Genomic DNA, 14,211 nt, shown 5'->3' with positions numbered 1-14,211 from the left:
CGATAATAGCCATTGTATCCTAGAGAAGTCATTAACTGATGGAGGTTCTTTGGACTTGGTGAGCTGGTGAGCACTCTTGAGTTCTCTGCTATACACTGTTCATTCCATGAAACACATGACAGAGACTATGCAAAACTGACCCAATTAACAAATGGACCGTTTCAGACCACCTTCTAGCTAATCTGACACTTTGTTTAGACTTTCTCATGTGGTTTCAAGGTCTTTCCAAAGCCAAGGACATCATCTAGGTATACCAGCACTTCCAGATAGTTCATGTATTTTACCACCTTCTCCATAAACTATTAAAATGTGATTGGTGCCCCTGAGATTCCTTGAGGCATATTCTCAAACTGGAATACTCTTGGCCAACCAGAAAGTTGTGTTTTCTGTTTTCCTCTGCCACAGAGATCTAGAAGTATTCACTGCATAATTACAATACTGAAAACCACTGGCTGCCCAGCAGACAGTTTGAACTTGGGGCACAGTGTACTAGTCCACCTTAGTTCTCTTGTTCAGCATCTGGTTTGCTACACAAGTTTGGGTCTTTCCAGTCTTTTTCTGGTCCACCATTATTAGCAAGGCATATGGGCTCCAGGACTCTCTGGTGAAGCCATTGATCAACAATTCTTTCAAATGGTATTTGAGGGTTTCCTTATCTGAAAAAGCTATCTTTCAAGACCACCCTTAAAAAGACCAGCTGTTGTTGCCCCTCAGGCACACCTTACATCCCACTCATTCAGCAAGAGCACTCCAGTCCTTTCACTGAATTTCTTCCTCAAATGATCCTTTCATTTCTCAAGCACTGCAGAGTCACCAAAGGCAAACTTTCTGAATGCAATGGAAAAAAGCATTTAGTAAGTATTTACTATATCCCAAGCACTGTGCGTATACAAATAGAAAAACATGACAGTCCCTGTTCTCAAGAAGCTCACATCCTAATTAAATGAGACAACATATATAGGAGGGTTCAGCTTCAGGGTAGATGGAAAGGCCAGGTGGTCCTCAGGGTCTGGAGGCAAAGCAGGAAGGCAGATGGTAAAATCCAGTAGACCTTAAGGAGCAAAGGTAAGGCAGATGGCCTTTAACTAATGACTATTGGGAAGGGGGTAGTAGACCCAAAAGTCATACAATAGAGTGTAGCTTTAGGTTATCTTAGGCAGAAGTGGAGATTGCAAAGGGGAAAGTGTTTAATATCCAGCTAAGAGTAGGTGTCCAGTAACTTGTGGGAATACAGCAATGGGGGTTGAGGAGTGGGAGGGGAAGGGTTCCCCAAGGCCTGCTCTTGAGATCCTACAAGTCTAGGTGAACAGTTCCAGTAATAGGGGGTAATGATCTTAACTTCTTCAAGATCTGGAGTTACCCTTCTCCATGATCCTATCAGAGTTTCCCAATGTTCATCCAGTGATATTTGACTTCTGCTGTATTAATGATGGAATAGCCTCTTGAATGCATTCAACAGGGCTGTGACTATCTAGTCCACATTTGTAACACAAGATAGCTCAACCTGGTCATCTGCACTCTGATGATGCTGTTTTGGAATAAGGCTGTTTGGGCCTCCAGTGCCAAGCTCCTTTCCCCTTCCATTATGGCTTCTCCAACCCTATAGTCCTATACCTGTACTTTACATCCTTCAACATGTTCTAATGATGGTATAGAGCCTGCACAATAGAATCAACAACTCAGTCAAAAGATATTTCCACAACTCATAGTCCTTTGTAGATTAATTCCTGTGAAAAAGCACCAAGCTTCTAACCCCCACAAAGCCATGATAGTTACTATCTCATGATGTGCCTCCATGTCTCCATAATGCTGAGAAGCAAAGTACTTGAATTCACTTTACAAAGTATAATAGTTATTTTACAGCAGGTGATCTGACCTGGGGAAACTGAAACCTGGGGAAACATCTGAAAATCCTATTGTTCCCTTCCAGTAAGATCAAGGGTAGAGCCAGGCCATCCATCATCACCACTATTATTTGATATAGTGTTAGAAATGCTAGCTATAGCAATCAAATAAGACAAAAATTGGGAGAATAGGCACAGGCATAGGAAATATTCATTTGCAGAAAATATGACAGCTTAGTTAGAGAACCTGAGTCAACTAAAGAAGTTAACTTAAATAAATAGTATCTGCAGCAAAATTGCAAAATATAAAATAAACCCATATAAATCATTGGCATTTCTACACATTACCAACAAAATCAAGGAAGAAGGAATAGAAAGAAATTCCATCTAAAATAATTATACAATATATACAGTACTTGCTACCTACCCAGATATACACAGGAACTATACAACTATAAAACAGTCTTTACAGAAATAGAGACAGATTTAAGTAATTGGAGAAATATTAATTGCTCATGATTAGGCCAAGCCAACATAATAAAAATGATAATACTACCTAAATTAATTTACTTATTCATTGTCATAGTAGTAAACTACCAAAGGATTACTTTACAGAGCTAGAAAAAACTATTTAGAGGAATAAAAGATCAAGAATTTCAAAGTCAAGAAAAAGGTGAGCCTGAGCAGTAGCAGATCTCAAACTATACTACAAAATCATCAAAACCATCCAATACTGGCTTAAAAACAGAGAGGCTGATCAGTGGGAAAAAATAGGTATACAAGATATGGAATCAAACTAACATGGTAGCATAGTGTTAGATAAACCCAAAGATCCTAGGTATTGGAGTAAGGACTCACAATTCAAAAAAAGCTTCTGGAAACCCTAGAAGACTGTCTGGCAGAAATTAGGTTCTAATTTTCACATTTCACACTATATATCAAGATAAGCTCCAAATGAATACGTGATTGATAAAAGGTCACATCATAAACAAATTAAAGAAACAATGGCAAAATTACCTCTCAAAATTATGGATAGGGGAAGAGATAGAGGGAGGATCAAAGAAGATGATAAAATGGACAATTTTGATTATAAAACTAAAAAAAGCTTTTTCACAAATAAAATCAATGCCATTCAGATTAGAAGAAAAAGTTAACTAGAGAAAAAAATCTTTGCAGTAAGTTTCTCTGATAAAGTTTTCACTTCCCAGATATGTAAAAAATGATTTCAATTTATTAAACTTATTACAATCCATTATATTGTAAGCTCCTTTGAGAGCAGGGATTGTCTTTTGCCTCTTTTTTGTATCTCCAGTGCTTAGCACAGTGCCTGGCACATAGTAGGCATTTAACAAATGTTTATGAAATTGAATTGAATTTATGACAAGAGCTATTCCTCAATAGATAAATGGCCAAAGAATATGAATAGTTAGTTTTCAAAACTATCAATAACCATGTTTTAAAAAATACTCCAAGTCATTAATAATTATAGAAATACAAATTAAAGCAACTTTGAGGTTCCATCTCCCATCCATCAGATTGGCAAAGATGACAAAAAAAAAAAGAAAAAAATGACAAATGTTGCAGAGGCTGTAAGAAAACAGGCACCTTAATGTACTGGGGCTCCTTTAATGGAGCTGTCAATTGGTACGGCCATTCCAGGAGCAATTTGGAACTATTCCCAAAAAGTCACAAAAATGTACAAACTCTTAGATCCAGCCATGTACTAGGCCTACAGCCCAAAGAAATCAAAGAAAGAGAAAAAAGATTCATATATACGAAAAAATACTTATAGCAGCCCCTTTTCTAATGGCAAAGAAATGGAAACAAAGAGCAGTCTCTATCAACTGGGGAATGGATATACAAATAATAATATAAAATGATAAAAGTGATGATTTCAGAGAAACCTGGGAAGACTTGTATGAACTGATGCTGAGTGAAGTGAGCAGAACCTGAAGAACAATTTATACAAAAACAACACTAAAAAGGCAGACAACTTCTAGAGACTTAAATGCTCTGATCAATATAATGACAATCAATGATTTCAGAGTACTGAAGATGACATATGCTATCCATCTCCTGACAGAGATACAAAATGAAACACACATTTTTGAATATAGCCAAGGTGGGAATTTGTTTTACTTGACTATATATATTTGTTACAAGGGTTTTCTTTTCTTTTCTTTCTTTTTTTTCAATTTTTTGGGAGGAGTTGGTGGGAGAGAGAGGTGGGTTAGGTATAGAATCTTCCCCTCCACTCCCTCAATGAGAATACGGGTCAAATGGAATCGCAGATAAGCAGGACAAGTTCAGAAGTTACATATTGAATTTATTATGTATTTTAAAAGAATAGCAAGCTCTACACAATAGAGATTTGCAGTTTCATGTATAGTCCTTTCTGTTCCACAGTCTATGTGGAAATGCTCATTTTATTTGGTGTTTGTTAAGATCTTAATAAAAAAAGAAAAGGGAAAGAAAAAAGAAAAGAAAAAAATCTTGCTGTCTAAAAATTTTTTTGGAAAACAAAGAGCCTGAAAAAATTTTTTTAATGAATCCTTGCCCTGTTAGAGCATCCAAGATGGTGTATCCTGGATGAGTACCAAGATGAAATAATGAAGGATTTAGGGAAGTATGGTAAGATATAGGGTGAAGTCAGAAGAATGGGGAAAAAAGATGCACAATGTAAACAGAAAGAAGAACAACAACAATAATAACAACTACTACCACTACAACAAAACCAGAATGCGTTGTAATTATAGTGACCAGGCTTGGCTCCAAAAAGGAGGTAACACAACACACCTCTTTTCCTTTCTTTCTCTTTCTTTTAAACTCTTCAATACAAGGGATGGCTTGCTGGGTAGGAAAGGGGAAGGTATATTCAGAAACTAATATAATAGGACAACAAAAGGCATCCATAAAAATCAAAATAATAATAATAAAAACAACCTAAGGCTGTTGGACTAGATTTAGGTACTTTATGTCTCTAAGTCTATGATTCTGTGACTTGCCCAAGGTCACACGCCTAGTATGAAACAAAACCAGAGTTTGAATCCAGGTCTTTTGACTTTAGACTCAGCTAATTTTTTCCCCCAATACTCCATGTTGCATACCTCATAGACCCAGAGATGATAAAATGTATACTGTGTAGTTCCAGGAAACAGTGGGTGGAACTTCCACTAAATATGCATTTAATGTAAGTAAGAATTTTATGATTTAAGCTACACACTTGAATTTAAGTGGCATCTGGGTGACCCAGTGAATAGGATGTTGGACTTGGAGTCAGGGAGACAGTTCAAATCCTGTTACAGACATTTACTAGCTCTGTGACCCTGGGCAAGTCACTTTACCTCTGTGTGCCTCAGTTTCTTCAACTGTAAAATGGAGATTATAACAGCACCTACCTCCCAAGTGGTTGTGAGAATCAAATGTCAGCATATGTAAAGAGCTTTACAAGCCTTAAAATGCCATATAAACATTAGCTGTTACATGAAATTGAAGAGCTTTTCACAAAAAAAAAATTAACACAATTCAATAAGGAAAGTGGTTGAATGAGAAAAGAAATCTTTGTATCAAATATCTCACATAAGGATCTGAACTAGAGCAAGGAGCAGGGAGCAAAAGGGGGTGGCTGCATAGCCTTTGAGGAATGGGGTCTGGCATCCTAGTGGGGCCAATCCTGCCCCTTGGAAGTTACTTGTGGCAGAGCTGAAAGCTGATGATAAATGAATTACCCAACATGGCAGGAGTCTGAAACAGCTTTGATGTTCAGCTCCAGGGATAAAACCACCGTCAAAGGGGAATAAATCAGACAATTAGAGACAGGGGAATATAAGGGAGGGGAGTCTGAAATCACCAAATATCTTTCTCTCACAAGAAAGAAAATTCAATTAAAAACCTAGAGCACAAACAGATAAATCAACTGAAAAGATACTAAAATCATAAAGGGAGAAGAGGAACAATGCTTCTAAAGGATTTCAAACATGTCTAAATAAATATTGCAAGATAAAGGAAATCAATCAACACCAAGGAAACACAGAACCCTAAGTATTCCCAAAAGAACATGAAAGCCCAGCAACATGGTTCAGAATGTTCCTGACACAGATCAGAACCATGAGATAAGAATTTAGAGAACAAATGGCAGGATCCATGTCCTGTATAGCAAAAAAAAAAAAAAAATGGTGGAAGAGGAAAACTGGAATCCATGGTGGTAAGTCTCTCCCAAGAAGTGAAAGAGAAAACAACAGATTGGGGATACAAATGTACTAGTGACAAGCAGGTCATGCCAGATAACCTCATTTTCCTTTTATGGATAGGATTATTAGGCTAGATTTGGGAAATGCTACAGATAGAGATGACTTAGATAAGAGGTTCTTAACCTGGGGCTCATGAACTTAAAAAACCAGTAGATAGATGTATATATACACATATATTTTAATAACCATTTCAATATAGCTGGTTTCATTTGTAGCCCTATATATTTTATCGAATGCATTTAAAAACCTTATTGTGAGAAGGAGTTCATAGGTTTCCTTACGCTGCCTAAGGGGTCCAGGACAAACTCAAAGGTTAAGAACTCCTGACCTAGATCCCAGCAAAGCATTTAACAGTCTCTTATTCTTTCCTTGTGGAAAAGATGTGGGATTAGATGATAATCTTAGTTAGGTGGATTCAAACCTTATTGAATGGCAAGACCCAAAGAATGGAAATGGTTTGATGGCAACTTGGAAGGTATCTAGTAGAAGGCCCAAAGGCTCTGTCCTTGGTTCTGGGTGGTATAACATTCCTGTTCCTTATTCATGCTTCTCAGATTTGCCAGGAACACAAAGCTACTCTGGATGACAGAATCAAGTCCCCCAAGGGGGGTGATGAAATAGAACATGTAAGCTGAATCTGGTTAGATGGGAATAAATATAAAAAGGACTTACACATTGGTTCAAAATATCTAATTAACACGTAAAATATTGCGTGTGTGTGTGTGTGTGTGTGTGTGTGTGTAAGACATCACTAGAAAGCCACTTATGTGAAAAGGACGTGGGGGTTTTAGTGGGTTTCAAGTTCAATATTTGTCCAAAACACAATGTGGCAGCCAAAAATCTTAGGTGGCACTAAGAGAGGCAGGGGCAGCTACCCAGATGGTGCAGTAAATGGAGCGCTGACGCTGCCTTTTGTTGTAACAAGAGGCAGATTTCAATTCTACACAAACATGTAATGGAGGAAGAGAAGGTATAAGAAGTTAGGACCACTGTTCTTCCCAGGAGGACCACCCTCTGCCTGGAGCTGGCTCAAGGTCAGGGAATTTCAAAGTGATAAAAAACTCTGCCTGGAATATCCACTCCACTCCATTCCCACCCCCAACCTCCAGTCAGGAGTTCAAATCCTGCCTCAGACACGTACCAGCTGGGTGATCTTGGGCAAGTCACTTAACCTCTGTCTGTTTCAGTTTCCAAAATTATGAAATCAGAATAACAATAGCACCTACCTCTAGGGCTGTTGTGTGGATCAAATATTTGTTAAGTGCCTGGAACATAGTATGTGCTTGTTTCTTCCTTCATAGCATCCAAAACAAAGCATTGTTAATCCTGATGCCCCAGTTAGATGATATCTGGAGTATGATGTTCTGTTCTGGACATCTGAATATTGATAACCTGGAAAGCTTTCAAAGGAGGGTGACCAAGATGGTGAAGAGCGTCCAGATCATTCCACAGAAGGATAAACCAAAAGGACTGGGAATATCTATCCTGAAGGACATGATAGCAGGCTTCAAGTATTTAAAGGGCTCTCTTGGGGAAGAAAGATTAGACCTGTTCTATTTGGTCTTTGAGGGAAGAACTAGGAGTAATGGATGAAAAAAATTGCAGAGAAAGAGATTTAGGCTTGATGTAAGAAAAAACCTATCAACCAAAGCTGTCCCACAGTGGAATGGTCCTTTCCTCCTTTCCCCTCCCAGAGAGCCATTCCTTGTTAGAAAGGTTTATTTTTTAAAAAAATATAAAAAGAGGAACAAGGAGAAAAAAATAGCAAAACCTATCAATATATTGGTGGGCAGTTAGGTAGTGAAGTGGATAGAGAGCAGGGTCTAGAAGCAAGAAGATCTGAGTTCAAATCTGACCTCAGGCACTAGCTGTGTGACCCTGGGCAACTCACTTAACCCTGTTTGTCTCAGTTTCCTCATCTGTAAAATGAGTATGAGAAGGAAATGGCAAACTACTCCAGCGTCTTTGCTAATACAACCCTAAATGGGGTCACGAAGAGTCAGGCATGCCTGAAAACAACTGAATGACAACTAAAACCAAAACAAAACAAAACTGATGTTATATGCAATGTTCCACATCTATGGCCTCCACCTCCTGTAATAGCTTCTTAGCATCTCTCCAGGCTTCCAATCTCTCCCCATTCAATTCATTCTATATAGGGTCATCAGATTAATTTTCCTAATGCACAACTGAGATCACAATACATCCTTACTCTAAAACCTCTCATAGCATCCTGCTGCCTACCAAATCAAGTCCCACTTGGCTCCAAACTGTCTCTCTCCAGACTTCTCTCTCTAACACGATTCTCCCTAATATCCTGTTTTCAAATCTGGCCTCAGACACTAGCTACGTGACCCTGGGCAAACTGGACACTTTGCTTTCTCTAGAATATGATCTGGATTCCCTGCCTTTATTTTGTGCTATTCCCTAAGTCTGGAATGCCGTCCCCTAATAAGCTTTACCTTTTGACATTCTACCCATCATTCAAGGTCCTAATAAAATATTAAATTCCCTATGAACTTTTCTCTGGCTCCCCAACAAGAAGTGACTTCTCTCTCATTTGATTTCATGGTACTTTATTCTCCCCAAATGTCCTGTTTGTAAATGATCATTTGCACATTGTATCCCCTCCCACCCCCTCAAAGATTGTGAGCTCCTCAAGAGCAGGGCTTGTTTTTTTTGCCTTTCTTTGCATCCCCAGCACTTAGCACAATTCCTGGCACATAGTAGGCACTTAGCATGACCAACCAATTTACTCTTAAGCACTTGATATATTCCAATTATCCTTATATTTATTTCTTTTCATGTCTTATTACTATATAATAAGCACTTTGAGGGCAGTGACCATATCTCATTTATGGTTATATGCTTCCCATGCACCCAGTAGGTTTGGTGAAGGTAGGTTTCCTTTTTAAAGGAATATAAAAAGAAGAATGAATGAATGATTGACACTCCCTCCATGTACTACCCATATAAGTTACAGACACACCCCTAGGTGTGATACCTTAGTACACTCTTCAGGATCTCTTCACCTATACTGTAATTACTTTCATGGACCCCCCACACAAACACACAAGTACATGCCTACATCATGCCTTTGCAAGTAGCTGTTTTCAGTGCTCCCCCCTGCACCGTGCCCACCGTACCAATTTCAGGGAGCTCAGACTCGCTGCTCTCAATCTCCTGCTGCCCGATGTAGAACCAGATGCAGGCCACCCAGTGGGCAAGCAGGGCAAAGACAGCCATGAGCAGTGTCAGCACCACGGCACTGTACTGAGAGTATCGGTCCAACCTCGGAAGTAGCCGGAGCAGCCGTAAGAGCCTCACTGTCTTCAGCAGGTGAGCCCCAAAGTACTAGAGGAGGGGAGAGGGAGGTCACTTCACCACTAGCTCACACCTGGCTCGCGCTGGCTGCCAAATGCCCTGATCTCTCCCCACCCAGGCTTCCCTTCCCACCAGGCACTGAGCCTACTGACCACATTGACTTCAAAGGCGTGCAGCAGGTCAAAGGGCAGGGCAGCAATGACATCCAGTAGAAACCAGGTGGTGACATAGTGGAGGCAGATAGAACGTGGAGCAAATACAACCTGTCCTGATTTGGACACGAATGTGGTGCGGAAATTCAGCACAATGTCTGTAGGGAACCCAGGGAGGACAGGAGTGTCAACATGGAGAGAACAGGGTGATAGAGAGAGACAAGGCCCTCCTTGCAGAGGGATGGATGCATGGAAGGGGATACTGCAGCATCTGGGAGGTACCAGGGCTGGGCTTCTTTCTCCAGATGGAGCTCATGGGGTGAGTGCTGAGGCTGAGCTAGAGAAAGAGCCTGGACCACACCTTAGAAGGATGGGGGAAGAAAGGTCACCGGCATGGACCCTTTGACAGGGACAGGGACCCTGGATCCTAGCTGCTGAGGGCCAGGGCCACATTGGGGTGGGAGGGGACAACCGGAGCCTGAAATCTTACGAGTAATGTTGTTATACCAAGGATGAAGAGGACCTCGACAGCTAGGTCGCAGACACTGGGTGGGCCTCGTGCCTCACTGGGCTCTCGGGCAGCGCTGACACAAACACTGTAGGGGACGGTGACAGCTACATAGAGCGTGGCAAGCAAGATGAACCCATCCCAGGTGGCCCGTAGCGCCCCACAATGCAGCAGGATAAAGGGTGATTTCCGGATGGCAGCTACTTTATACTCAGGCAGGTTTGGCTTCTCCCCAAATACACCCTAGTATGGAGAGAAGGATTAGGGGAATACACACATTCTCTTCTCACACCCTTGCCCCAGTCCCACCAGGCTGGGACTCCTCTAGGGCATAGTGCCCAGGAGACTTGGGCATGAACTCTTTACATTTTTCCTGAGTGTGTCAGGGAGAGAGTGGCCTGAGCCCTTGGGATCTAGTCTTCCTTGAGGGATGGGGAATTGTGGGTAGTGATGAGAGTCCCATCCTGCCTTCAGCCATCAGCCCATTTGTCTCTCTTGCCTTCTGAATATTCCTGCATTTCCCCCTCTCCCATTTCACCACCCTCCCAGCCCAGCCCAGCCCAGCCCAGCCCAGCCCAGCCCAGCCAGCCCAGCCAGCCCAGCCCCCTCTTCCAACCTTGTTGAGTTTATGCTTGCTTTTTGGCTGCTTCTGCAGGTGCCCAGACAGGTGATAGAGCACAGCCCGGCTCCGACGCCTATTGGCATTGAAGCCCTTGGACCCTGCCCGGCCGTACCTACGCCGCCCACCACCTGTGAGAAAGGGGCCCTTGAGGATGATGGGGCAAACAGGAAAACAAACAGATAGACGAACAACTAACCCACAACACTGCCTTGTGTGTATAGAGTGAATCAGGGTACCTTTCTTTTGGTTTAAGTTGAATAATCTATTCTCTTGAGGGAATTATTAATGAATTAACCAATCAATCAATTAATTAATATTTATTCAAGAGCATCCTCCCTCAACAAGAGGAGCATCTCTCCTCCTTCCCAACTATAGGCTGGTTCCCTCAGAAAACTCATGGGACAGTTTTCTCCTCTTCCTTGTCCCCTCCCTCAGAAGACAGAAATGATGGTCTATTAGAAACAAGCAGATTAGAGCCACTGGAAGGGACAGACACAACAGGATACAGTATATCGCAAGTATAGGATATAGTATATAGATACTATAGGATATAGGATACAGACACTATAGGATACAGGATATAGACACTATAGGATATAGTATACAGCAACCTGGAAGGCAGATCAAGGCATTCACCAGTAATCAGAGATATGCAGGGTAGTGGGAAGGTAACGGGTGAGTGAAAAAGCCAGGTGGAAAGAGGACAAGTGATAGTGAGAGGCCTAGGTCTTTCTGCAAGCAGGCAAAGATGGCTGGGAAAGTCTAGGATCTTGGATGCCCTAGCTCCCAGGCCGAGGTTATGCTGAGGTATCAGGAAGAAAGAATATTAGATTTGGAGTCAGGGGACCATCATTTGAATTCCAGTTCTTCTGTTAATTACTTGGACAACTCTCACCTCTCTAGGCCTAGTTTACCCATCTATAAAATTAGGGAGTTGGAGACAATGACTTTTTTTTCCCCCAGGCAATTGGGGTTAAGTGACTTGCCCAGGGTCACACAGCTAGTAAATGTCAAGTGTTTGGTCTGAGGCCGGATTTGAACTCAGGTCCTCCTGACTTCAGGGCCGGTGCTCTATCCACTGCGCCACCTAGCTTCCCAACAAAGACTTCTAAGGTCCCTTTCAATTCTCAATCCTATGATCTTACAATAACAATGCCAATGAAAGCAACATTTGCAGAGTACTTTGTAGTTAAAAATAATGTCCACATCCATTTATTTATTTTATCCTCATGGAAATCCTGTGAAGTAGGTCGAACAAGTATCATTACAGGTGTTTTACAAAGAAATTGAGGCTAATCACACTGGTAATAATTGAGAGTTCAAACCCTTGTCTTTCTGACTGTGAATCTTATACTCTTTCTACATATAAAGTTGCCTTGTTTGAAGCAGTCCTGAGGTCCCCATCTTGAGAGCTGTAGATGAGCAATCTGGTTAGGAAGGTGCTGGCCTTTTTGGGAAGGTGGAAAGAGTGCTGACCTAGGAGGCAGAAGACCTGGATTGCAGTCCTGGTTCTGACACAATAGCTTTGTGACCATGAACAAATCACAAGTTGTAAGCCCTAGTTTCCCCATCTGTAAAATGGAGATAATAATGCTGCCTTACCTGTCTCTGCAAGGAAAGTGTTTTGTAACCTTAAATCACTATACAAAATATGAAGTATTGTAATTATTACCATTGTCATAATCATTACAATAGAGATTCAAACATAATAAGCTTATTAGCTTAAAAGCGGCTGAATGGTGTAGTGGATAGAGTGTTGGACCTGATATCAAAAAGACCTCAGTCCAAATCTGCCTTCAGACACTTACTTGCTATGTGATCCTGGACAAGTCACCCAACTTATTTACCTCAATTTCCTCATGTATAAAATGGGGATAATAGCATCTACTTCCCAAGTTTATTATGAGGATCAAATGAGATATTTGTCAGGTGCTTTTCAAATCTTAAAGCTCTCTATAAATTATAGCTATTATCATTAATGTTTTTTTCTTCCAATGAAGGGAAAACCTAAAAAATTTTCCTAACAAGCTGAGGGATCAAAAATGCTTCCCCTCCTTTCCCTGAAGGGAGAGAGTGAAAGGAGAAGATAGAGAACGTGTGTGAGTGTGTGTGTGTGTGTGTGTGTGTGTGTATGTGTATGTAAGACAGACAGACAGACAGACTGAGACAGAGACAGAGAGAGGGATAGGGGAGAGAGGGACAGAGAGAGGGAGGAGAGTGGAGGAAAGAAAGAGAGAGGGAGAAGGGAGAAAGAGAGGAAGAGGGAGGGAAATGGAGAGAAGAAAGAAGGGAGAGGGGAGGGAAAGAGGAATGGGGAAGAAGAGGGGAGGGAGGGAGAGGGGTGAGGGGGAAGGAAGGAGGGAGGGACAGAGGGAAAGAGAAAGGAAAGGAAAGAATGAGGGAGAGGGAGAAGAGGAATGGGGTAGGGAAGGGAAAGAGAGAGAGAGTGAGAGAGAGAGAAGAGAAGAGAAAAGAAGAGAGGAGAAGAGAAGAGAGGAGAGAGGAGAGAGAGACAGTTTATGATTGAACAAAGGGGTATGGAGGCAGGGTTCTCCAGACAGTAAGGAGAAGGAATTGGAGACGAGTGTACCATAAGCCGTGCCAGCCAAGCCCACTCTGTGATTAAATCTTAGTTAACTTTGGTTCACAAACCTGTATTCTATACAGCTCCTATATTTACATGTTCTTATGGGTGTTTTTGTTGTTGTTGTTATTCCTGTTTTGCCTTTTGAAAAAAAAAAATCCAACCTGCTTTCCACTAAAACTGAGAAGACAAAGGATTTTTCCAGGTTGAGGGCTGTGCTGGAAGATAGCTAGGTAACTGGGGAGCCAGGGCACTGTTGTCCCCCTTGGCATGGATGATCCCTTATCCCATCAGAATAATCAGGTCACTTTAGTCAAGCCAACCCCTCTGGAAGAACGCAATCTCCCTGAGGGCAGGGGCGTCTGTGTCTTCATTTTCTTTGGATCTCTCCCAGCACCAGTCACAATGCTTTGCCATCCATAGGAGACATACGATAAATGACTGCTGAGCAGATCCATCATCCATCCTCACCTCCCTCCTTCCAGTTGTCTAGTCCCCCGCGGTTCTTGGAGTCACTGATGTCCTTGTGGGAGACCAGGAAGAGGGCCACCTCACCTTTCTCATTCTTGATGGGCACTACATCCAAGAGGCACCAGAAAGGGAGACCTAGGTACAAAGACAGCTACCCTAGCTCCAAGACTCTGGCCCTGCTCCTAAAAAAAATCTGCCCTCCCCCTAGAGTAAACAATTTCTCTGGGAGGAGAAGAGGGGCGGGAAGGAAAGGCGAGGGGAATGATTCAGGCTGGAGAAGGCAAGGATACGGGTGACTTAGTCACTGGCTTTGTTTATATCATGAAGGGTTATCATGTGAAGAGGAACAATCACCCACTGTTTGTCTGAATTGAGGATTGGGCCAAAAGGAATTGGCTGGAGCTGTAGTAGAAGTTTGTCACAGTATGTCTAAGACAGAGACAAACTCTCTGACAG

At 41.8% G+C, this 14,211-nt stretch overlaps 1 protein-coding gene across 1 annotated transcript in view; it reads right to left on the bottom strand.

The window, feature by feature from the left end:
- KCNH3 (potassium voltage-gated channel subfamily H member 3) overlaps positions 1–14,211 on the bottom strand; it is a 38,779-nt gene that overhangs the window by 19,996 nt on the left and 4,572 nt on the right. Inside the window, exons 3-7 of the mRNA XM_027844404.1 lie at positions 13,756–13,890; positions 10,695–10,828; positions 10,078–10,321; positions 9,571–9,728; positions 9,241–9,448 (exon numbers count right to left, since the gene is read on the bottom strand). Coding sequence (XP_027700205.1) covers positions 9,241–9,448; positions 9,571–9,728; positions 10,078–10,321; positions 10,695–10,828; positions 13,756–13,890 — 879 coding nt within the window. The remainder of the gene's footprint in view (positions 1–9,240; positions 9,449–9,570; positions 9,729–10,077; positions 10,322–10,694; positions 10,829–13,755; positions 13,891–14,211) is intronic.

The sequence above is a fragment of the Vombatus ursinus genome, unplaced genomic scaffold (genome assembly GCF_900497805.2).
Source record: "Vombatus ursinus unplaced genomic scaffold, bare-nosed wombat genome assembly UNPS02014941.1, whole genome shotgun sequence".
Classification (NCBI taxonomy): domain Eukaryota; kingdom Metazoa; phylum Chordata; class Mammalia; order Diprotodontia; family Vombatidae; genus Vombatus; species Vombatus ursinus.
Note: the sequence above shows the minus strand (reverse complement) of the source record. Positions and strands in the feature narration are given on the sequence as shown.